A 26,689-nucleotide genomic window follows, 5' to 3' on the forward strand; every position below is an offset into this window, starting at 1 on the left:
AACATTCCCCTAATGTTGCCCTGAAAGTTTCAATGCCGACAAGGAGAAAGAAAGGAAGAAGGGCAATTTAAAAGCCCAAAGATTTCTATCATTCCAGAATGAACAAATAGGAATCCTCTATAGCTAAGGGGAAAAGCACCTATTTAAGACTGGTGGTTTTCTCTTCTTAAGTGGCACTGCGTTAGAACACTCCTCACAGTCGAGTGGGTTTAAATGGGTGTAATGTGGGTAATACGAGGCTCCTCTCTCTCTGTGGATTCAATAAAAGCTGTTATCCGAAGTGAAAAACACTACTTTCCCTCTGCATGAAGTTGCCACCTCGATGCATTATCAATGCACAGTGGAAGTTCAAACTTTGGGATTGAGACTAGCAGTTAAGTGACAGTGATAGTGTGTGTGTGCTTGCGTGTGCATGGCTTCGCGCTAGCGTGCACGTGCTGCATGTGTCCGTGTGTGTGTCTGTCTGCATGTGTGCATGCCTGTGTGTGTGCTACTGTACCCACATGAGAAATGTATATTTTGCGGACTTTACTGTAGTATATACTACAGTGTTTTTTGATGTTGTTGCGGATAATACTGCAGAATTTACTATAGTATTCTGCAGTATACCGCAACATTATATAGTAAGTACTACACATGATCGAGGGATACTACAGTGTGTAGTATAGTATTCTATATAGTATATAGTTTACTACCGAACTCTATAGTAAGTTCTGTAGTATTCTATAGTAAACTGTAGTATTTTTTTAATGTGGGTAGCTACAGCATGTGCCTTCTGTCCTGCAGGCAGACAGGCCAGAGCTCTGCACACTAATCAGAGTTCTTCCCTGCTGAGTGGAGCTGGCGTAATTAACATTGGGCAACAACAGGCTGGCACTGAGACACAGCACCATACTAAGCCTCTGTTATATATCGCTGTATTAACACCTGTAGGTCTAAGCTAAAAAAGAAGATGTTATATCACATAATAGTACGGTGCCCCTGGAGCAAATTAGGGTTAAGTGCCTCGCTCAAGGACACACCGACCGATTTTTTTTAGTTTGACGGCTCGGGTATTTGAACCAGCAAACTTTTGGTTACTGGGCCCAACGCTCTAACCGCTAGGCTACCTGTCGCCTAACATAAGGAATTGTTTTAAGATGGTCATAAAATGTATAATTTAGGATCCCTGTAGGTCTAAAAAAAAATATATAAATATGTACAAAAATGATTTGCTAAAACATTGAATTTAGCATTTCCTGCGAAAGCCCGTAGAAACACATTGAATAACACATTCATTAGTACAGTCGTGGCAGAAGTTTTGAGAATGACACAAATATTAATTTCCACAGAGTTTGCAGCTTCAGTGTCTTTAGATATTTTTGTCAGACGTTACTATGGAATACTGAAGTATAATTACAAGCATTTCATAAGTGTCAAAGGCTTTTATTGACAATTACGTGAAGTTAATGCAGAGTCCATATTTGCAGTGTTGACCCTTCTTTTTCAAGACCTCTGCAATCCGCCCTGGCATGCTGTCAATTAACTTCAGGGCCACATGGCAGCCCATTCTTGCATAATCAATGCTTGGAGTTTGTCAGAATTTGTGGGGTTTTGTTTGTCCACCCGCCTCTTGAGGATTGACCACAAGTCCTCAATGGGATTAAGGTCTGGGGAGTTTCCTGCCCATAATATTGATGTTTTGTTCCCCGAGCCACTTAGTTATCACTTTTGCCTTATGGCGAGGTGCTCCATCATGCTGGAAAAGGCATTATTCGTCACCAAACTGTTCCTGGATGGTTGGGAGAAGTTGTTCTCGGAGGATGTGTTGGTACCATTCTTTATTCATGGCTGTGTTCTTTGGCTAAATTGTGAGTGAGCCCACTCCCTTGGCTGAGAAGCAACCCCACACATGAATGGTCTCAGGATGCTTTATTGTTGGCATGACACAGGACTGATGGTAGCGCTCACCTTGTTTTCTCTGGACAAGCTTTTTTTCCGGATGCCCCAAACAATCGGAAAGGGGATTCATCAGAGAAAATGACTTTACCCCAGTCCTCAGCAGTCCAATCCCTGTACCTTTTGCAGAATATGAGGTTTTTCCTGGAGAGAAGTGGCTTCTTTGCTGCCCTTCTTGACACCAGGCCATCCTCCAAAAGTCTTCGCCTCACTGTGCATGCAGATGCACCCACACCTGCCTGCTGCCATTCCTGAGCAAGCTCTGTACTGGTGGTGCCCCAGCTGAATCAACTTTAGGAGACGGTCCTGGCGCTTGCTGGACTTTCTTGGGCGCCCTGAAGCCTTCTTCACAACAATTGATCCGGTCTCCTTGAAGTTCTTGATGATCCGATAAATGGTTGATTTAGGTGCAATCTTACTGGCAGCAATATCCTTGCCTGTGAAGCCCTTTTTGTGCAAAGCAATGATGACGGCACGTGTTTCCTTGCAGGTGACCATGATTGACAGAGGAAGAACAATGATTCCAAGCACCACGCTCCTTTTGAAGTTTCCAGTCTGTTATTCAAACTCAATCAGCATGACAGAGGGATCTCCAGCCTTGTCAACACTCACACCTGTGTTAATGAGAGAATCACTGACATGATGTCAGCTAGTCCTTTTGTGGCAGGGCTGAAATGCAGTGGAAATGTTTTTTTGGGGGATTTGTTTTGTTTTGTTGTCTGTTGCGAAGTGTGTCTGTGCTGAGAGAGAGAGAGCGAGAGAGAGATAGAGAGAGAGAGAGAGAGAGAGAGAGAGAGAGAGAGTGTAAAAAACCCGCTGGAGTGATCAGTTCAGCCCCATCTGGAAGGCATCGGACAGAAATGAAGTTGTACAAAACCATCCCATTGATAATAAAGCTAATTTTTTATGGCTCTGACAAGTATGTAATTATGTTCAGCGGTGCTTTTCAGATTTTATCACAGTCAATAAACCACACTGGCAATTTCTGTCCCATTTGACATATTTACACGGATACATTTGATAGGAGGAATTAGTTAACTGTGAGAGCCTTGATGGATATACACTAGTGATCTGTGACTTTTCCCTCCGCTTTCATCTGTTAATGAACACTCTCTCTCTCTCTCTGTGTTGGTGATGTTGTCCCTACACCTTCTTCCTCTGTTGACTCTGTAATGTCGTCGCCCCCCTCCCTCATTCCCGCCCCCTACAGGAGAAAAGTCCTTCCTGTGCGATCTCTGTGGTTTTGCGGGTGGCACGCGACACGCCCTCACCAAGCATCGCCGGCAACACACAGGTGAGCCACACGACGCTAGAGCTGCACACATCCAGCATCTGACATACACACACACACACACACACACACACACACACACACAGTCTGACATGTTGCTGTCAGTGATAGACATGTGTAGCAGTATGGATGACTGAATCTGAGACATTTTTAATTTAGGTTATCATTTCACCATGTCATTCTATTTCTTAGGAAAATTGCATTTTTCAGATATGCCGTCAATAACAAGTGCTTTTTGGAAATTGGGAAAGTGAAACAAATCCTGTTAACCGTTCGTCTGGCAGGCGCCCAAGGATCAAGCATCCCGTTATAAATATTCATTTAGATATTCATAATTTTGATTTCTTTTGCTGTCGCATTTTGACAGTCATTTGCATTTACCCAACACTCTTACTTTTTCTCCTCTCTTGTCCCCTGTTGTCAGGTTTCAATTCCAATAAATACATCTCGGCAACCTATTGTCAGACACACTGTCATCAGTCAATGTCTCTTTTTCAGATCAGGCCTGGGTTCAAATAGGATTTGAAGTCCTTTCAAATGCTTTAGATGACTGGGTCTCAACTGTTTTGCCTCGGGACCCAAATTGAACCCAGGTTGTCTCAGTTGCGACCCAATATTCGCATCGCGGAAAAGAATCGCCAAAATACAATATCTGTAAAAAAAAAAATTTAATGCTATGTTGTTAGTAAATGTAGCAAATATATGACAAGGGAACAACATTCCCCGTTCTTTCATTGACAATAATAACAATTCTCCCATATTCTTGATGAAGAATGTTCATAAATTCACTGGTTTGAGACTACAAAATCAACCAAAAATTACGCTGCTAATGGCTCTATTGTTGAGAATACTGTGATTGAAGAAAAACATTTCAGAGATTCAATTACATCAACAAAGAAAATGGTTCATTATAAGTTCTACACACTTTCTACCTGGCTTAAGTCGTTTAAGTTCAGAGTGGAGTTTTCCCCATAAAGAATATTTTTTTTGTTTGTTGCTCAGACACCCGTGACCCGCTGACAATCGCTGCTTTAGGTGGCCTTGATTGAGCTTTTCTGGCACAATTGAATTATTGGAATAGTCGCAAAATTGCGACTGCTCAAAAGTATTTGAACGATTTCAACTACTTTCCCACTAGCACTGACTTTGCTAATAACGATTTTGTTTAGGGGCTATGATTGCGATATGTTGTTGTCTCATCTAGCCATGTTAAGATGCATGGACTAATGTAAGTCGCTAATGTAAGAGCGTCTGCTAAATGATTCATATGTTAAACGTAAATGCCTGTGTTAGACTGAGATTCCACTTGAGACGGACAGTGATTCTGTATTTCTCTCTGTCCGTCTTCCTGTCCGCCCTTCCCTCATCGTCCCTGTCTGTCTGTCTCTCTGACCCCCAGGAGAACGGCCCTTCAAGTGTCAGCTGTGTGGCTTCGCCTCCACCACCCAGTCCCACTTGACCCGCCACAAGCGCGTGCACACAGGGGAGAAGCCCTACCGATGCCCCTGGTGCGACTACAGGTACCGGCTCATTGGGCTCGCCCACGCATGGATGGACAGATGGCAGGGGTTGATGGGCAGGAGGACTGTGGGTTTAATCACACACGCACGCGCACACACACACACACACAGGTCGGATCTCCCACAGGCTTCATCATCTCATCACTCTGCAATCATCAGCAGACTACAGCCACCAGCCGCTGGCAGGTCTCTGTCATTAAAACACCATCACAGACCATCAGTAATTACACAGGAAATTGTCGGTGAAATTGGGAAAACTTTTGGCAACGTTGCACTCCTCCATCTCGCTTTCTCTTCCTCTTCTTCGTCCTCTTCCTCCCCCTCTCAGGTGTGGTGGAAGTGTGAAAGGAAGGCTCCCGGCGTCGGTTTTAGAGGAACTAAAATGACATGGACAGGCTGTTTGTTGTGGTTGGCTCTACAAGGATATGCGAGGCTGTTGGGATTGGGAATGTATTATTCAGATACTATAGATGTTCCAATCTCGGTTAATATCTTTAGGAACATCAGAGGGAGAAATACCCCCCCCCCCCAAAGCTCAATATCCTTAAACATTAACGGGACCACAATACCAATTGCCATTCTTTGTTCTTTAACATAGTTCAGAAACACTACAAGTTACTCTGCCACGGTGAAGCTTGTCTTCTGTAGGAAGGCAATGGTTTATCATGTGAGGTGTTATATATCATATTTCACTTATTTATATGCATTTTGCACTCAATTCACATCCTGTTTATCAAGGGAAGGGTAGTATTTGACGTTTAAAAGCACTGTGGGGAGGCGACAGAGGGAACCAAATCAACTGCTCCTCTAGCTGATACCAAATGATCGTTACAGATTGTGGCAAATGAAACGGCAAATTAGAAGACCAATTAACATTTTTGTTTTGGCCCCTGTGGGTACGGAGGGCAGAGGGAGGGGCTGGAGAGGGTAGCAGCTCGCAACCCCTGCTGGGCTCCTCGTGTGTGTCGGAGGAATTGAACACGGACACCAGGTAGTCACGAGGGGCCTAACTCTGTGCTCCGAATCTTCCACCCTGGATACATTTGTAAACCTCCAATGGCTCAATTGTTCAATGACTTCACACAAATAAGGATGTGCTAGTCAAGACACTGTCAACATTTGAGCGTGAACAGGATATCTCATGATATATAGAATTCGACATACCATTATAACGCTTGCAACTTGTCATTGTATTATGTTTACAATTATATCGTAATACATTTACTATACTGGACAAAAAATATAAACGCAACATGCAAAAATTTAAAAAATGCTACTGAGTGACAGTTCATAAAAGGAAATCTGTCACTTGAAATAAATTCATTAGGCTCTAATGTATGGATTTTACATGACTAGGCAGGGGCGCAGAGATGGGTGGGCCTCGGAGGGCGTAGGCCCACCGACTGGGGAGCCAGGCCCAGCCAATTAGAATGAGTTTTTCCCAAAAATACATTTATTACAGACATAAATATCAGTTGTGTGAGAACTGCATAGTGGCCTTTTATTGTCCCCAGCGCAAGGTACACATATGTAATAATCATGCTGTTAAACCAGCTTCTTGATATGCCACACCTGTCAGAGCAAAGGAGAAATGCTCACTAACAGGGATGTAAAGAAATTTGTGCACAACATTTGAGAGAAATACGCTTTTTGTGTGTATGGATAATTTCAGGGAACTTTGATTTCAGCTTATGAAACCAACATTTGACATGTTGTGTTTATATTTTTGTTCAGTATATATTGTTTAATCTTATATTGGTATAAAATAGTAGATGTGTCGCTGACATCTATGAAATCCTCAATGCAACTTCTTTACCTTATCCTCAAATGAATGTGAAATATAACTTTTTGTATTGTATTATTGAAAGTTCAAACAATTATGGTTGGAAGATGAAGGTAATTACTGTCAGATATGATTAACAATCATATTTCACAGGGATAACAGGGCGGCAGGGTAGCCTAGTGGTTAGAGCGTTGGACTAGTAACCGAAAGGTTACAAGTTCAAATCCCAGAGCCGACAAGGTACAAATCTGTTGTTCTACCCCTGAACAGGCAGTTAACCTAGGCTGTCATTGAAAATAAGAATTTGTTCTTAACTGACTTGCCTAGTTAAATAAAGGTCAAATAAAAAATAGACATTCTCAAAGGCTATCTTACAATGATATACAGTATACCTCATTTTGCAGGCCAAAACTACATTATGACTATTGTTCTCAATGAATAGACACTCATTATAGCTACTAAGGCATCATGACTGGCAGCATTGATATCCTCCCTTTAATACTGTATATCAGCATCCTCTGTATGCACGTTTTCAATCTGCCTGCCTGCGAAAAGAGCTACTTTGAGCTAATTCGAGGTAGCGCTAACTTTCGAGGCCAGCCGCACGGCTGGCAGTGGGAGTCGCGGGGCCGGTGACCCTGTGAAGTGTTGGGAGAGGCGGAGAGCAAGGCGTGGATGAGCGTTAATGATGTCTAGGCCGTCTCTTTGCCGTCGCAGATGCCTACCGCCATTCTTGAAACACAAAGACGCACATTTGAAATCCGCCGCTAACGAACAGCCTCAATTACTAGCCTCATTACCAAATGCAGTCGTCGACGAAGAAGATATGGAAATGTTTTAGAAAAAGAATAAAAAGACGGAGCGAATCACGACGATATCTCGGCAGCGGGGTTGATTCCCATGTCGCTGCTCACGGACGTGGAGAGAGTTGAAAGGCGGCCGTTGGACTAATTAATATTGGCCATCGTCGGAGGACTGTGTGGGCCTTTCTTTTAGCCTGACACCTGCTGACTCCTAAACGCACACGATGTTGTTTTAATATGACAATTACGCCATTACCATATCTGAGAGATAGAAGCGCTCCCCGGGATCCCACCCTCACACTGTTCTTTAGAACCTTTTCATATCTGACTCTGAATGGATGCATTTATTCCACTGGCCTGGAATAAGAAATCAGTTCATTTGTCTTGAATATAAATTATATTATGTTGTTTTTTTTGTTAACGATTTATGATTGTTCTTATCTTCCTGACGGTGAACGAGGACCTCTCTATCTGAAGGGAAGTTTTGAAATAACTTTTAAGTGGCCGAGGAAAATTCTGAATTGAAAATGTTGGATAGTTACTTGCTGGGTGGTATTTATTGCTCCTGTTTGCGTGCGTTACTCACTGTAGGCCGGCCATACACCATGAGTTACTGTAGGCCGGCCATACACCATGCGTTACTGTAGGCCAGCCATACACCATGCGTTACTCTAGGCCGGCCATACACCATGCGTTACTGTAGGCCAGCCATACACCATGCGTTACTGTAGGCCGGCCATACACCATGCGTTACTGTAGGCCGGCCATACACCATGAGTTACTGTAGGCCGGCCATACACCATGAGTTACTGTAGGCCGGCCATACACCATGAGTTACTGTAGGCCGGCCATACACCATGCGTTACTGTAGGCCGGCCATACACCATGAGTTACTCTAGGCCGGCCATACACCATGCGTTACTGTAGGCCAGCCATACACCATGCGTTACTGTAGGCCGGCCATACACCATGCGTGACTGTAGGCCGGCCATACACCATGCGTGACTGTAGGCCGGCCATACACCATGCGTTACTGTAGGCCGGCCATACACCATGCGTTACTGTAGGCCGGCCATACACCATGCGTTACTGTAGGCCAGCCATACACCATGCGTTACTGCCATACACCAGGCCGGCCATACACCATGCGTTACTGTAGGCCGGCCATACACCATGCGTTACTGTAGGCCGGCCATACACCATGCGTTACTTAGGCCGGCCGCCATACACCATGCGTTACTTAGGCCGGCCATACACCATACACCATGCGTTACTGTAGGCCGCCATACACCATGCGTTACTGTAGGCCGGCCATACACCATGCGTTGTAGGCCGGCCATACACCATGCGTTACTGTAGGCCGGTACGTGACTGCCAGCCATACACCATGTTAGGCCGGCCATACACCATGCGTTACTGTAGGCCGGCCATACACCATGCGTTACTGTAGGCCGGCCATACACCATGCGTTACTGTAGGCCGGCCATACACCATGCGTTACTGTAGGCCGGCCATACACCATGCGTTACTGTAGGCCGGCCATACACCATGCGTTACTTTAGGCCGGCCATACACATGCATAGGCCGGCCATACACCATGCGTTACTGTAGGCCGGCCATACACCATGCGTTACTGTAGGCCGGCCATACACCATGCGTTACTGTAGGCCGGCCATACACCATGCGTTACTGTAGGCCGGCCATACACCATGCGTTACTGTAGGCCGGCCATACACCATGATTTGTCAAGTTACTGAAAATGCTATTTACTTCATTTGCGATGTTGATGTTATTCGGTTGTGGAGTCTCGGTCTGTAAAAAGGAGGAGGCCTATCCTGTATGGGTTTTAGCATTAGGTGGAGGGTAGTTACATCCCTGTGGGCAATCCTCACCCACTGTCCCAGGGTCTTAATGGAGCGGTTACTGCACTGAGTACAGATAGACACGTCTACAGCGAAAGGCAAGGTGAAAAAGAGCTTGTCCCATTCCTGGACCTCTAAGGAGAACACCTCATATTTGACCCTACCCGACGCAACTGGCTTCATGGAGGGACGTTTTCACCATTCACCAGCAGGTGTTTTGATGTGTTTATGTGTAAAACACAGAAAGGGGCGGGTCCTCTGCATAGTACTGAGGACATCTTTATATTATGAAGTCCCGTAAAGCAAATGGAGCCGGACTGCTAAGACCCTTGATGGAGGGAGGTGTCTCGGCAAAAAGTGAAAACAAATTCTACCCTTGCCTGGCGTGAGCTATGGTACCCGTGAGCCTTTATTGTCCCAGCCAAGGTGATAAGGGATTGCATATTATTCTGTCCGGGAATGTCAGCCCGAGACCAAGCACGAGTACCCCATCCATCACGTATGATGTGTGTGTGTGTGTGTGTGTGTGTGTGTGTGTGTGTGTGTGTGTGTGTGTGTGTGTGTGTGTGTGTGTGCGCGAATGAAAGTGCCGCGTCTCCTGCACTGCACGTGCTTACATAATGTGGTAACCGTTGTATCTGTTGGTTGGGGTTATGTTGGTGTGCGTGTTACTTGAGCTCCGTTTTGAAATTCCTCAGTGCCCAGAATCACGGATTCCAGATTTGGGTCAGGGTTCCGAGATTACAAACACGGTAGACTTCGTCGAAATACGGTGTAAAAATGTTGTTTTTAGCTTTCACCCTGTTGCAGGGGTTTCGTACTCCTAGAGTGAAACATCTGCAACATGCAAGAGGTACCAAGGGCTGTGTGAAAACGACAACAGTGCATCCACAGCATGTAAATGTATCTCACAAATTGTAGAATTGTTTACCATTGTTTACCACTTTGCCCCCCCATTTTGGATTGTGTGTATTGCGTCGTCACAGGGGCTTTAAGAGTCTCTCCAAATATGTAAACTCCTTAAACATGCTCCCTCAGCCCCACCACTAAATTGTTTGCGTTCAATCCACTTGATTCTAATTGTTGTTAGTGTCAATAGAAGAAAACCAAAGCGTCAGTACAGGAAACCTTCCAAGGGGAGCATCCTCGATTGTTTGGGGGATTTTCTTCTTCTCCTTCCTGTCATTTTTTTTTACTCTTCGTTTGATCTTTTTATCTTCTAATTGAATCAACTGTTCCTCCTTTTTAATCGTTGTCTGTTCATCTCCCAACAGATCCAACTGTGCGGAGAACATCCGAAAGCACATCCTGCACACGGGGAAACACGAGGGAGTGAAGATGTACAACTGCCCCAAGTGTGACTACGGCACCAACAGCCCCATGGACTTCAGGAACCATCTGAAGGAGCATCACCCCGACATCGAGAACCCTGACCTGGCCTACCTGCATGCAGGTAGGAGTACCCCTATCTACACACAGGTAGGAGTACCCCTATCTACACACAGGTAGGAGTACCCCTATCTACACACAGGTAGGAGTACCCCTATCTACACACAGGTAGGAGTACCCCTATCTACACACAGGTAGGAGTACCCCTATCTACACACAGGTAGGAGTACCCCTATCTACACACAGGTAGGAGTACCCCTATCTACACACAGGTAGGAGTACCCCTATCTACACACAGGTAGGAGAACCCCTATCTACACACAGGTAGGAGAACCCCTATCTACACACAGGTAGGAGTACCCCTATCTACACACAGGTAGGAGTACCCCCTATCTACACACAGGTAGGAGTACCCCTATCTACACACAGGTAGGAGTACCCCTATCTACACACAGGTAGGAGTACCCCTATCTACACACAGGCAGGAGTACCCCTATCTACACACAGGCAGGAGTACCCCTATCTACACACAGGCAGGAGTACCCCTATCTACACACAGGCAGGAGTACCCCTATCTACACACAGGCAGGAGTACCCTATCTACACACAGGCAGGAGTACCCCTATCTACACACAGGCAGGAGTACCCCTATCTACACACAGGCAGGAGTACCCCTATCTACACACAGGCAGGAGTACCCCTATCTACACACAGGCAGGAGTACCCCTATCTACACACAGGCAGGAGTACCCCTATCTACACACAGGCAGGAGTACCCCTATCTACACACAGGCAGGAGTACCCTATCTACACACAGGCAGGAGTACCCCTATCTACACACAGGCAGGAGTACCCCTATCTACACACAGGCAAGAGTACCCCTATCTACACACAGGCAGGAGTACCCTATCTACACACAGGTAGGAGTACCCCTATCTACACACAGGCAGGAGTACCCTATCTACACACAGGCAGGAGTACCCCTATCTACACACAGGCAGGAGTACCCTATCTACACACAGGCAGGAGTACCCCTATCTACACACAGGCAGGAGTACCCCTATCTACACACAGGCAGGAGTACCCCTATCTACACACAGGCAGGAGTACCCCTATCTACACACAGGCAGGAGTACCCCTATCTACACACAGGCAGGAGTACCCCTATCCACACTAGTGCCCTATCTACACACAGGCAGGAGTACCCCTATCTACACACAGGCAGGAGTACCCCTATCTACACACAGGCAGGAGTACCCTATCTACACACAGGTAGGAGTACCCCTATCTACACACAGGTAGGAGTACCCCTATCTACACACAGGCAGGAGTACCCCTATCTACACACAGGTAGGAGTACCCTATCTACACACAGGTAGGAGTGCCCTATCTACACACATGTAGGAGTACCCCTATCTACACACAGGCAGGAGTACCCTATCTACACACAGGCAGGAGTACCCCTATCTACGCACAGGCAGGAGTACCCCTATCTACACACAGGCAGGAGTACCCCTATCTACACACAGGTAGGAGTACCCCTATCTACACACAGGCCTGCGAGTGAACATACAAACAAACAAACAAACACACACTGATCTTCACTCTGACTCTTTCCTGTGGGTAACAGCTCCCCTGACATCTCTCTCTCTCTCTCTCTCTCTCTCTGTCTCTGTGTCTCTGTGTCTCTGTCTCTCTGTCTCTCTGTCTCTCTCTCTCTCAATTCAATTCAATTCAAGGGCTTTATTGGCATGGGAAACATGTGTTAACATTGCCAAAGCAAGTGAGGTAGATAATATATAAAGTGAATATATAAAGTGAAATAAACAATAAAAATTAACAGTAAACATCACACATACAGAAGTTTCAAAACAATAAAGACATTACAAATGTCATATTATATATATATACAGTGTTTTAACAATGTACAAATGGTAAAGGACACAAGATAAAATAAACAAGCATAGATATGGGTTGTATTTATAATGGTGTGTGTTCTTCACTGGTTGCCCTTTTCTCGTGGCAACAGGTCACAAATCTTGCTGCTGTGATGGCACACGGTGGAATTTCACCCAGTAGATATGGGAGTCTCTCTCTCTCTCTGTCTCTCTCTGTCTCTCTGTCTCTCTGTCTCTCTCTCTCTCTCTCTCTCTCTCTCTCTCTCTCTCTCTCTCTCTCTCTCTCTCAGGGGAGTGGTATCATGTGTGTGTAGATGGTAGGTAGAGAAAGCTGCTGTATTTGGTGATGCCTGTAAAGCCACTGACAGGCAGTGCTGGATGTAATAATACAGTGCCCTGCCAATCACTCCTCCTTCTTCCCTCCACCTCCTCCTCTGCCTCCTGTTGCTCCTCCTCCACCCTCCTCCTCCTCCTCTAACCCCCCCTCCTCCTCCTCCTCCTCCTCCTCCTCTAACCCCCCTCCTCCTCCTCTAACCCCCCTCCTCCTCCTCCTCCTCCTCCTCCTCCTCTAACCCCCTCCTCCACCCTCCTCCTCCTCCTCTAACCCCCCTCCTCCTCCTCCTCCTCCACCCTCTCCTCCTCTCCCCCTCCTCCTCCACTCTCCTCCTCTACTCCCTCCTCCTCCTCCTTCTCTACCCCCTCCTCCTCCTCCTCCTCTACCCCATCCTCCTCCTCCTCTACCCCCTCTACCTCATCCACCCTCTTCCTCCTCCTCTAACCCCCCCCTCCTCCTCCTCTACCCCCTCCTCCACCCTCCTCCTCTAACCCCTCCTCCTCCAGCCTCCTCCTCTACCTCCTCTACCTCCTCCACCTCATCCACCCTCCTCCTCTACCCCCTCCTCTACCCCTCCTCCTCTACCCCTCCTTCTCTACCCCCTCCTCCTCCTTCTCTACCCCCTCCTCCTCCTCCTCCTCCTCTACCCCCTCCTCCTCCTCCTCTACCCACTCCGCCTCATCCACCCTCCTCCTCCTCCTCCAGAACAAATCTGTTCGTCCTCTATTGGATCTATCTTTTGTGTTGAGTGTTCTTCCTGTGTCCTTGAAGGCCCCAAATCCAATCTAGAGAGTTGAATGTCCTTCTCTGGGACCCGAAAGGACACCTTTTATCCTGTTATCCCTCTGACCTGGTGCCCTCTGGATAGTAAAGCATGTGGGTAGCTAGCCGCTCCAGTCCAAGGCTGTGTCCCAAATGGTGCCCTGTTCCCTATTTCCTGCACTCCTTTTGACCAGGGTCCATAAGGGCTCTGGTCAAAAACAGTGCCCGGGACACAGACCAGGACAGACGTTGGCCAGTAGAGGATACCATTACTGGGGTGAGGAACATGGCCATAGAGCATGGAGAAGGAAACACTGTGGCTTTATTTCTTTAGTTTCTATGGAGACAGGATGGGTCCGTGTTTTGTCCCTGTGTGCTGAATCTGCTGACTGTTCACCGGCCTCTCTTTGCCTTCCATAGAGTTATGGTTGGCAAAATACCTGCTTCATATTCCCTTACACTCTGGCTCACCCCCCTAGACACCCTTAACCCCCCCCCAACCTCACACCCACAGAAGGTTGAAAGAAGGTCTGTTTGTGTTTTAAAGTGCTCTTGCGGGGCTCTCTGAAAACGGGAAGCAACGTTTCATCCGAGTCGACAGAACGAGACCAAAAGAAAGGAGAGCGGGGGAAAAAAAGATGAAGAAGGTAGATGTTGAATTAACCTGCTTGTGATTGCTCTCTGTCAGGATGGAGCTGGAGCTGGCAGGGAGAGGCAAATCGTCTGTGAAGGCCCTTCCTGCTGTTTTCCCTTTGAAAGACACAGATCAAACACAGACTCTCTCTCTCCTCTCTTTCTCCTCCGTAGCCCCAGTCACGGGCCCCTCACAGCCGCAGTTGACTGACACTCGGGCGTCCGCGGCGCTCCTCTCGGTGCCGTCTCTGCCTCTCTTTTTTTTCTCCACCCTTTCTTTATTCAACGCCGTCGCACTTCGAATTAAAGCCCTTCTCAAGGATGAAAAGAGAGGTCCTCTGTAAACGGAGGAGGGAGAGAGGGAGGAAGAGAGGAGGGAATTAGAGCCAGCCAGAGATGACAGAGGGAAATTATGATTAGAAAAAAAATATGAAAGAAACCAGGAGAATACGGTTAGGGGAATTTTTGAAGTAAAATGGTAATGACAATTGTCTCCCTCGTGAGATGGACACAGAGATAGGGCGCAGGGAAGTGGCAGTGCTTCTGAGATCGCAAGGCTAGCGGTGATGGTAGAGACTACAGGAACAGCACCATACCGTATGGCTAGCTTCCTCTGGGGCCTTGTTTCACCACTGAAGGTCTAGTACAGAGTTGTCGCTGACTGGGCTGGCTAAAAGTTCGTCCAAAATGGTGCCCTATTCCCAATGCAGTGCACTTCTTTTCACCAGAGCCTCGAGGTTCTGGTTTAAGGTAGTGCGCTAAATAGAGAACAGGTTACCTTTTCAGATGCACCCTGGGTTAAGAGGGCACTGAGGGTATATAAACACCGACCCGTCCCATCCCATATGCGTAACCGTGGCGTAACATAATGCCCTTTCATACCCACACAGGTCATAAGTCATCATTAGCATTGTTAGATGGTCTTCATCCCACTGTTTAATTGTAAAAAATCTCCCCAATTTTGGACTGATAATTGCGCATCTGGAGGGCACGGCAATCAAATGGCTCATAATGATGTGTCTGGATGTGCTACTTAGTGGCCGGCCTCAGCATGTCTTCAAGGCATTGTTCCTAGTTAGTTCAGTTTCTGTTTGCCCTAATAATACAAGACCGATGACAACTGTAGAGGTTTGCAAAAGGGCCCCTGCTTAAATGATGATCTTAATACCGTATCTGAACCATCAGGCAAATTCATTTGTATGCGTGTTTGTTGTTGTGCGATATTGCAAGCGAAAAAAAGCTGTTTTTCAAATGGTTTTACTTTAGTTCGTCTTTCTTCCTTTCTTCTTGCTTTCTACCCTCCCCATATCTCTCCTCTCTCTCTCTCTCTCTCTCTCTCTCTCTCTCTATGGCTATTTCTCTCTCTCTCCCCCCCTCAATGGCTATTTCTCTCTCTCTCTCCCCCTCTATGGCTATTTCTCTCTCTCTCTCCCCCTCTATGGCTATTTCTCTCTCTCTCTCCCCTCTATGGCTATTTTCTCTCTCTCCCCCTCTATGGCTATTTCTCTCTCTCCCCTCTATTGGCTATTTCTCTCTCTCTCTCCCCCTCTATGGCTATTTCTCTCTCTCTCTCCCTCTATGGCTATTTCTCTCTCTCTCTCCCCTCTATGGCTATTTCTCTCTCTCTCTCCCCCTCTATGGCTATTTCTCTCTCTCTCTCCCCCTCTATGGCTATTTCTCTCTCTCTCTCCCCCTCTATGGCTATTTCTCTCTCTCTCTCCCCTCTGTGGCTATTTCTCTCTCTCTAACCCTCTATGGCTATTTCAATCTCTCTCCCCCTCTATGGCTATTTCAATCTCTCTCCCCTCTATGGCTATTTCTCTCTCTCTCCCCCTCTATGGCTATTTCTCTCTCTCTCCCCCTCTATGGCTATTTCTCTCTCTCTCTCCCCTCTATGGCTATTTCTATCTCTCTCTCCCCCTCTATGGCTATTTCTATCTCTCTCTCCCCTCTATGGCTATTTCTCTCTCTCTCTCCCCCTCTATGGCTATTTCTCTCTCTCTCTCCCCTCTATGGCTATGTCTCTCTCTCTCTCTCCCCTCTATGGCTATTTCTCTCTCTCTCTCCCCCTCTATGGCTATGTCTCTCTCTCTCTCCCCTCTATGGCTATTTCTCTCTCTCTCCCCTCTATGGCTATTTCTCTCTCTCTCCCCCTCTATTGGCTATTTCTCTCTCTCTCCCCTCTATGGCTATTTCTCTCTCTCTCTCTCTCCCTCTATGGCTATTTCTCTCTCTCTCTCTCTCCCTCTATGGCTATTTCTCTCTCTCTCTCTCCCTCTATGGCTATTTCTCTCTCTCTCTCCCCCTCTATGGTTATTTTCTCTCTCTCTCCCCCTCTATGGCTATTTCTCTCTCTCTCCCCCTCTATGGCTATTTTTCTCTCTCTCTCCCCTCTATGGCTATTTCTCTCTCTCTCTCCCTCTATGGCTATTTTTCTCTCTCTCTCCCCCTCTATGGCTATTTCTCTCTCTCTCTCCCCTCTATGGCTATTTCTCTCTCTCTCTCTCCCCTCTATGGCTATTTCTCTCTCTCTCTCCCCCTCTATGGCTATTTCTCTCTCTCTCTCCCCCTCTGTGGCTATTTCTCTCTCTCTCTCCCTCTATGGCTATTTCAATCTCTCTCCCCCTCTATGGCTATTTCAATCTCTCTCCCCCTCTATGGCTATTTCTCTTTCTCTCCCCTCTATGGCTATTTCTCTCTCTCTCCCCCTCTATGGCTATTTCTCTCTCTCTCTCCCCCTCTATGGCTATTTCTATCTCTCTCTCCCCTCTATGGCTATTTCTCTCTCTCTCTCCCCCTCTATGGCTATTTCTCTCTCTCTCTCCCCCTCTATGGCTATTTCTCTCTCTGTCTCCCCCTCTATGGCTATTTCTCTCTCTCTCTCCCTCTATGGCTATTTCTCTCTCTCTCCCCTCTATGGCTATTTTCTCTCTCTCTCCCCCTCTATGGCTATTTCTCTCTCTCTCTCCCCCTCTATGGCTATTAATCTCTCTGTCTCCCCCTCTATGGCTATTTTCTCTCTCTCTCCCCTCTATGGCTATTTCTCTCTCTCTCTCCCCCTCTGTGGCTATTTCTCTCTCTCTCTCCCTCTATGGCTATTTCAATCTCTCTCCCCCTCTATGGCTATTTCAATCTCTCTCCCCCTCTATGGCTATTTCTCTCTCTCTCCCCCTCTATGGCTATTTTTCTCTCTCTCCCCTCTATGGCTATTTCTCTCTCTCTCTCCCCCTCTATGGCTATTTCTCTCCTCCTCTATGGCTATTTCTCTCTCTCTCTCCCCCTCTATGGCTATTTCTCTCTCTCTCTCCCCCTCTATGGCTATTTCTCTCTCTCTCTCCCCCTCTATGGCTATTTCTCTCTCTCTCTCCCCCCTCTATGGCTATTTCTCTCTCTCTCCCCCTCTATGGCTATTTCTCTCTCTCTCTCCCCCTCTATGGCTATTTCTCTCTCTCTCTCCCCCTCTATGGCTATTTCTATTTCTCTCTCTCTCTCCCCTCTATGGCTATTTCTCTCTCTCTCCCCTCTATGGCTATTTCTCTCTCTCTCTCTCCCCTCTATGGCTATTTCTCTCTCTCTCTCCCCCTCTATGGCTATTTCTCTCTCACTCGGTGTATTGTTCCCCCGTTGCTCTCTCTTTCTGTTTCTCTCTCTCTCTGTCCCTTCAGCATCTAATGAGATATCCCACCCCTGTTGTGTGTGTGTGTGTGTGTGTGTGTGTGTGTGTGTGTGTGTGTGTGTGATGTGTTTATTCTAGGAATAAAGTTGGTCCACTCAGTTTGGCGTGGAACTGTGTCAATTTGAAGCGTAGACAATAAACCCAACATCTCGGGACTTGGCGTCACCCTGAGAGAGAGTTTGTGACATTAACAATGGACTTGTTGCAGCGAGATGTTTGGGAGGGAAAAGAAATCACCGTTTATAAAGGCTCAGAAATGTATATCTTGGTCTTTCAATGTGTCTTTGTCTCCGTTTGTCCCTTAGCTCAACTGTTCCCCGTCTGCCTTTCTGTCTGTAGTCGTTGGCACGAACGCACCTGCCTTTACAGTGTGAGGACAATATCAGGAGCATGTTGATGCAATGTGTTGTCTGAACAGATGGATACAAAACCCAGTCAACTCTGAAGACAGTGTGTCGTTTTGTCTCTCTGTCCCTTCCCGTCGCGTTCACACAAACACACCGTGAGTGCAGCACACCTGCACGCAAGGGCTTGAAGCTGATTGCCGTGTCGGGTGTTAAATGGAGAATTCCCCCGTGGTGAACACCTTTTTGGGTCCCTGCTGGCTTTTCTTTGGGCCTGTTTTTTTTTCTTTTTCTCCTGGAAATACATCACAGTTTTTTGCAACCCAAGACATGAGCTCTGGAAAGAGAGTCTCCCCTCCGACAGAGCACGGTAGAGACTAGTCAACTATCAGGGGACTCGCTTGTTTGTCTTTGCCTCTCCCTTCTCTGCCTCTCTCTCTCTATTGTTTTCTCTCTCTCTCCCTCCCTCTCTCTGTCCCCCCTCAGTCCCTCTCTGGGAGGCCTATTTGTGAATTTGGATGTTGACTCTCCCCCATCCCCACGCTCCACACGTTACAGTAGGCCTGATTGAGATGTCAACGCAGAGACGCAGGGAGCCCCGCTCAGTGTGAGTGTGCCCCAGGGGACGGCTCGGGAGGGAGTGAAAAGCCAAACGGTCTGGGAAGAGAGACGACGCATGCAGTGGCGTGCGGCCCAGTAAACGGATGCGGGCACAGGGGCCGCTCAGGCTAGGCAAAGCCGGCGTTTCCTGCATAATGACCTGCTCCGACGTGCGTGAACGGACGCATTCATCACACGTCAGCCGCGGCAAACAGGCCTTTGTTTGTTCCACTCAGAGTCACTCTCTCGTGGTATTTAGTGGCCATTCAGGGGACAGACTGACACCCAGTCTATGGGTATATGTATGTATGTAAGAGAAACTGTGGGACTAGTGGCTCCTGGTCGGTTCTCTCTGTTTTTCAGTGACTTCTTCTGAAATGACCCCCTTTTTTTAGTGTGTAGTGCACTACTTTTTACCAGAGCCCTATTTTCACTATAGGGAATATAGAGAATAGAATCAGTGGCTACTGGTTCCCTCTTTTTATCCATGGCTACTTCTTATATAGTGAATTATTACAAAAGCCCCCCCCCCCCCTCCGTGCCCCTGACTTTGGCTCTGAGTGATGATTGGATGATGGAAAGGTCACAGTGTGTACTATAGGGGTCAGAGAAGTGTGTGTGTCTGCCTTTCTCTGGTGTGTGCCTGGGGAGGACGGGGCCTTGTCTGAAAACACACACATTCACACAGACACAGACACACACATTCAAACACACACAGACACACATACTCAAACACGCACAGACACACACATTCAAACACACACAGACACACACAGACACACACATTCAGAGAGAGAGAGGGAGGGGGATAGAGCGATATAGAGAGGGAGTTAGAGAGGGAGGGAGGGACAGAGAGAGAGGGGGAGGGGGATAGAGCGATATAGAGGGAGTTAGAGAGGGAGGGAGGGAGGGACAGAGAGAGAGAGGGAGGGGGATATAGCGACATAGAGAGGGAGTTAGAGAGGGAGGGAGGGAGGGACAGAGAGAGAGGGAGGGGGATAGAGCGATATAGAGAGGGAGTTAGAGAGGGAGGAGGGAGGACAGAGAGAGAGGGGAGGGGGGATAGAGCGATATAGAGAGGGAGTTAGAGAGGGAGGGAGGGAGGAGGGAGGGGGAGCGATATAGAGAGGGAGGGAGGGAGGGGATAGAGCGATATAGAGAGGGAGTTAGAGAGGTAGGGAGGGAGGGAGGGACAGAGAGAGAGAGAGGGGAGGGGAGATATAGAGAGGGAGTTAGAGAGGTAGGGAGGAGGGACAGAGAGAGGGGAGGGGATAGAGCGATATAGAGAGGAGTTAGAGAGGAGGGAGGGACAGAGAGAGAGAAAGGGAGGGGTATAGAGCGATATAGAGAGGGAGGGAGGGAGGGAGGGACAGAGAGAGAGAGGGAGGGGATAGAGCGATATAGAGAGGGAGTTAGAGAGGAGGGAGGGAGGGACAGAGAGAGAGAGGGAGGGGGATAGAGCGATATAGAGAGGGAGTTAGAGAGAGGAGGGAGGGACAGAGAGAGAAAGGAGGGGTATAGAGCGCTATAGAGAGGGAGTTAGAGAGGGAGGGAGGGAGGGAGGGAGGGACAGAGAGAGGGAGGGGGATAGAGCGATATAGAGAGGGAGTTAGAGAGAGAGGGAGGGAGGGAGGGAGGGAGGGACAGAGAGGGAGGGAGGGAGGGACAGAGAGAGAGAGAGGGATTGTGGTAGAGAGGAGTATTGGTTTGTGATTGTGTCTGTCTCGCACCGGTCCCCCTTTTGACTCGGTCAACACAAGCCTTATAACACCACCGTGTTGCTCTCTGTCTGGGGGAATGGAGTGGAGTGAACACACTTCCTCTCTTTCTCCCCTAACCATTAACCCCCGTCAGTACTGGAGCCCTTGACCTTCAGCTCGAGAGAATCTACATGGGGTGTCATGTAGCCTAGAGGTTAGATCGTTGGGGCATTAACCAAAAGGTCACTGGTTCGAATAACCGGGGCAACAAATTGAAAAATCTGTATGTGCCCTTGAGCAAGGGCCTTAACCGTCATTTGCCCCTGTGGCAGCGTATTATTATTGCTGACCCTGTAAAACAACACATTTCACTGCACCTATCCGATCTATGTAGCGATAAGACATGATAGTTTTTCAATACTTTTTTTTTCACATGGGCCACGCTCTGAAGACAAACATTCTAGGACGTTGCAGATGGAAATGTGATGAACACAGCTTACACAATCCTCCTATTCTACCGGTTAGTGCTAGTCGGGATCCTTGGTACGTCCCTACCCTATAACCTTTCACCCTAACCTTAACGCTTACCTTAACCCTTACTTTAACCGTTTAAAATGTCGACTTCAATAGAGTACCACAGTATGAGTCATAATACTCATAAAACCTAAGGATCAAACAAGGAAATGGTTCCAATTTGTTTTTTAACTATTTATTTTTCCTATAGGGGATTTTGGAAACATTTTAAGAAGGGCTGTGTTTACCCGGGCGTGACATTTTGCTAACAGTGTAAACCTCTTTAGGAAAAGGTGACCCCACCCCAAAAAAATTATTCATAAAGAACTACAAATGCCATCTGACGAATCGAAGTAAAGGTAGGAATCTCGGTATTAACTATCTAATGGTAGCAAAATGTTGTGATTCATAAATGGTCAATTAAACAAAAAGGTGTCAGCTAGCGATGCCTTGCAGGAGCTTGCAGGGATTCGTAGTCTTGTATGATGTCTACTTTCATGCTAATTAACATGTTTGAATCTGAGAGTAAATAGAGCCGAATATATTGATAAAAGTCAACTTGTCCGAGAGCGATTTACACTTTTATCAAAATGTCACACCAGGGTAAAGCCTACACTAAACACAGCCCTTATTTGAAGTGTTTCCAAAATGATTGTTTTAGACCTTGATGGTGATGGTAATAAAAACATGGCTGCTTATTGGCTTCCTTGTTCTATCCAGGAAGGTTTTGGTCTTACTTCCCAACCAACAGACCAATTGCCATTTAAAAAAAACAAAACAAGAGTCCCATGTTTCTTGTTACGGTGCCCCTGTTAGGAGCTTTCACTGCGTTTCTTTTTGTTCTCCCAACATAATTGAATCCCCTGGCTGCTCATCACTGGGCTAATTTGACCCAATGTGCAGCACTTGGTAATCAGAGTGCTGCCTATTAGGCTATCAGACCCCAATTAAGTGTCCTCTTATTTCCACATAACGAGCGCCTCTGTTATTGTATTTTCCTTTATAGTGCTCAGGCTTTGTTTGGCTAATTTTATAATGAGAGAGAGAGAGAGAGAGAGAGAGAGAGAGAGAGAGAGAGAGAGAGAGAGAGAGAGAGAGAGAGAGAGAGAGAGAGAGAGAGAGAGAGAGAGAGAGAGAGAGAGAGAGAGAGAGAGAGAGAGAGAGAGAGAGAGAGAGAGAGAGAGAGAGAGAGAGAGAGAGAGAGAGAGAGAGAGAGAGAGAGAGAGAGAGAGAGAGAGAGAGAGAGAGAGAGAGAGAGAGAGAGAGAGAGAGAGAGAATTGTAAGATAGGGAAGAGTGAAAGTTTAACATTCTCTTTCTCCCCACTGACTGTATCTATGGCACTGTCTTGTTCTCTCTTTTTGTCTCAGTCCTGTGTAAGTGACTAGAGCTGTGTGTGAAAGGAGCCCATGGAGAACAATAGCAGAGTGTCTTGTGTGCATGCATGCCCCTGTGTCTCTGTGTGTGTGTATGGTGTTGGTTTCGGTTCCCCGTAGCCTAATTAAAGGGTGAGGAAAGCCACTCACAGAGAGATTAAACCTAAAAGGGCAAATTAGCACTAAAAAGGGGTGTGACAAATCCACACACAGGCACAGGCCATGAAATCTCTCTTGACACCTGTGAAAAGAAGGGGGGGATGAATAACAAAAAATGTGTTTCTGGAGTCTGTGCATTTTTAATGAGAGATTTCAGCGTGGTTCGCTAGCTGGGCTATATGCCTCAGACTGTGTGTCTATCAGGGCAGACTCCAGAGTATTGGGGCTGGACTCCATAACCTGAAGAGACTCCAGAGTATTGGGGCTGGACTCCATAACCTGAACAGACTCCTGAGTATTGAGGCTGGACTCCATAACCTGAACAGACTCCAGAGTATTGGGGCTGGACTCCATAACCTGAAGAGACTCCAGAGTATTGGGGCTGGACTCTATAACCTGAAGAGCCTCCAGAGTATTGGGGCTGGACTCCATAACCTGAACAGACTCCAGCGTATTGGGGCTGGACTCCATAACCTGAACAGACTCCAGAGTATTGGGGCTAGACTCCATAACCTGAAGAGACTCCAGAGTAGTGGGGCTGGATAGAGAGTAGGGATGGGGTTTGGGGCAAGGAGGGTGAGTTTGTGTGTGTGTGTGTGTGCGCTTTCGTATGTGTGTGTTTAAAAGACACATTCGCTAAGCATCTATTTCCCTGTGGCTGAAAATTCGGACACACATACTCATGCATAGACAGACAGGCAGACAGACAGACAGGAAGACAGACAGACGGGAAGACAGACGGGAAGACAGACAGCTATAAGCCGAAGCCATACCACTCACACAGAGATACACGTATGTATGACCTGCTTAAAACGAGAGTCAGAGAGAGGGAGAGAAAGGGGGAATGAGATAGGCTTGATTACCAACAACGACGAGACGGCCTACAGGGAGGAGGTGAGGGCCTTCGGAGTGTGGTGTCAGGAAAATAACCTCACACTCAACGTCAACAAAACTAAGGAGATGATTGTGGACTTCAGGAAACAGCAGAGGGAACACCCCCCTATCCACATCGATGGAACAGTAGTGGAGAGGGTAGCAAGTTTTAAGTTCCTCGGCATACACATCACAGACAAACTGAATTGGTCCACTCACACAGACAGCGTCGTGAAGAAGGCGCAGCAGCGCCTCTTCAACCTCAGGAGGCTGAAGAAATTTGGCTTGTCACCAAAAGCACTCACAAACTTCTACAGATGCACAATCGAGAGCATCCTGGCGGGCTGTATCACCGCCTGGTACGGCAACTGCTCCGCCCTCAACCGTAAGGCTCTCCAGAGGGTAGTGAGGTCTGCACAACGCATCACCGGGGGCAAACTACCTGCCCTCCAGGACACCTACACCACCCGATGTTACAGGAAGGCCATAAAGATCATCAAGGACATCAACCACCCGAGCCACTGTTTGTTCACCCCGCTATCATCCAGAAGGCGAGGTCAGTATAGGTGTATCAAAGCTGGGACCGAGAGACTGAAAAACAGCTTCTATCTCAAGGCCATCAGACTGTTAAACAGCCACCACTAACATTGAGTGGCTGCTGCCAACACACTGACACTGACTCAACTCCAGCCACTTTAATAATGGAAATTGATGGGAAATGATGTAAATATATCACTAGCCACTTTAAACAATGCTACCTTATATAATGTTACTTACCCTACATTATTCATCTCATATGCATACGTATATACTGTACTCTATATCATCGACTGCATCCTTATGTAATACATGTATCACTAGCCACTTTAACTATGCCTCTTTGTTTACATACTCATCTCATATGTATATACTGTACTCGATACCATCTACTGTATCTTGCCTATGCTGCTCTGTACCATCACTCATTCATATATCCTTATGTACATATTCTTTATCCCCTTACACTGTGTATAAGACAGTAGTTTTGGAATTGTTGGTTAGATTACTTGTTGGTTATTACTGCATTGTCGGAACTAGAAGCACAAGCATTTCACTACACTCGCATTAACATCTGCTAACCATGTGTATGTGACAAATACAATTTGATTTGATTTTGATTTGATTTGATTTAGATAGGGGCATAACCAGTTCAAGGAGGCGAGCCCCAGTCACTGCTTGGTGGGACATTATGTTAAGCAGGGTGACTATGGATGTGACACTCTTCTGTCTCATCTATGTCCACAAGGTTCAGAGAATCCATCCCTCTTACACCCTCCTATCTCCCATACACCCTCCTATTTCCCATACACATACACCCTCCTATCTCCCATACACATACACCCTCCTATCTCCCATACACATATACCCTCCTATCTCCCATACACATACACCCTCCTATCTCCCATACACATACACCCTCCTATCTCCCACACACACACCCTCCTATCTCCCATACACATACAGCCTCCTATCTCCCACACACACACCCTCCTATCCCCATACACATACCCTCCTATCTCCCATACACACACACCCTCCTATCTCCCACACACGCACACCCTCCTATCCCCATACACACACCCTCCTATCTCCCACACATACACCCTCCTATTTCCCATACACCCTCCTATTTCCCATACACATACACCCTCCTATCTCCCCCACACACACCCTCCTATCCCCATACACACCCTCCTACCTCCCATACACATACACCCTCCTATCTCCCACACACACCCTCCTGTATCCCATACACACATACCCTCCTATCTCCCACACACACACCCTCCTATCCCCATACACATACACCCTCCTACCTCCCATACACATACACCCTCCTATCTCCCACACACACACCCTCCTATCCCCATACACATACACCCTCCTACCTCCCATACACACACACCCTCCTATCTACATTTACATTTAAGTCATTTAGCAGACGCTCTTATCCAGAGCACACACACACCCTCCTATCCACCATACATATACACCCTCCTATCTCCCATACACATACACCCTCCTATCTCCCATACACATACACCCTCCTATCTCCCATACACATACACCCTCCTATCTCCCATACACACATACCCTCCTATCTCCCATACACATACACCCTCCTATCTCCCACACACACACACCCTCCTATCCCCATACACATAAACACTCCTATCTCCCACACACATACACCCTCCTATCTCCCACACACATACACCCTCCTATCTCCATACACACACACCCTCCTATCTCCCACACACACACACCCTCCTATCTCCCACACACATACACCCTCCTATCTCCCACATACACACACCCTCCTATCTCCCCCACACACACCATCCTATCCCCCATACACACACACCCTCCTATCCCCCATACACACACACTCCTATCCCCATACACACACCCTCCTATCTCCACACACACACACCCTCCTATATCCACACACATACATCCTCCTATCTCCCAGACACATACACCCTCCTATCTCCATACACACACCCTCCTATCTCCCCCACACACACCCTCCTATCTCCCCACACACACCATCCTATCCCCATACACACACACCCTCCTATCCCCCATACACACACACTCCTATCCCCCATACACACACCCTCCTATCCCCATACACACACACCCTCCTATCTCCCATACACACACACCCTCCTATCCCCACACACACCCTCCTATCCCCATACACACACGCCCTCCTATCCCCATACACACACACCCCCATATCCCCATACACACACACCCCCATATCCCCCATATTCACACTCTCCTATCCCCCATACACACACCCTCCTATCTCCCCACACACACCATCCTATCCCGCATACACACACAACCTCCTATCCCCCATACACACACACTCCTATCCCCCATACACACCCTCCTATCCCCATACACACACACCCTCCTATCTCCCATACACACACACCCTCCTATCCCCCATACATACACCCTCATATCCCCATACACACACCCTCCTATCCCCATACACACACACCCCCATATCCCCCATATTCACACTCTCCTATCCCCCATACACACACCCTCCTATCTCCCACACACACACCCTCCTATCCCCATACACACACACCTTCCTATCCCCATACACACACACCCTCCTATCTCCCACACACACACCCTCCTATCCACCATACATATACACCCTCCTATCTCCCATA

The 26,689-nt window shown here is 47.4% G+C and overlaps 1 protein-coding gene across 2 annotated transcripts in view; it reads left to right on the plus strand.

Moving 5' to 3' along the window:
• Window positions 1–26,689, plus strand: part of LOC115141333 (zinc finger protein 407-like) — a 205,315-nt gene that overhangs the window by 143,445 nt on the left and 35,181 nt on the right. For both annotated transcript variants that reach the window (XM_065010852.1, XM_065010847.1), the window contains exons 6-8: window positions 3,149–3,232; window positions 4,629–4,749; window positions 10,472–10,650. In XM_065010852.1, coding sequence (XP_064866924.1) covers window positions 3,149–3,232; window positions 4,629–4,749; window positions 10,472–10,650 — 384 coding nt within the window. The remainder of the gene's footprint in view (window positions 1–3,148; window positions 3,233–4,628; window positions 4,750–10,471; window positions 10,651–26,689) is intronic.

The sequence above is a fragment of the Oncorhynchus nerka genome, linkage group LG3, assembly GCF_034236695.1.
Source record: "Oncorhynchus nerka isolate Pitt River linkage group LG3, Oner_Uvic_2.0, whole genome shotgun sequence".
Lineage (NCBI taxonomy): Eukaryota > Metazoa > Chordata > Actinopteri > Salmoniformes > Salmonidae > Oncorhynchus > Oncorhynchus nerka.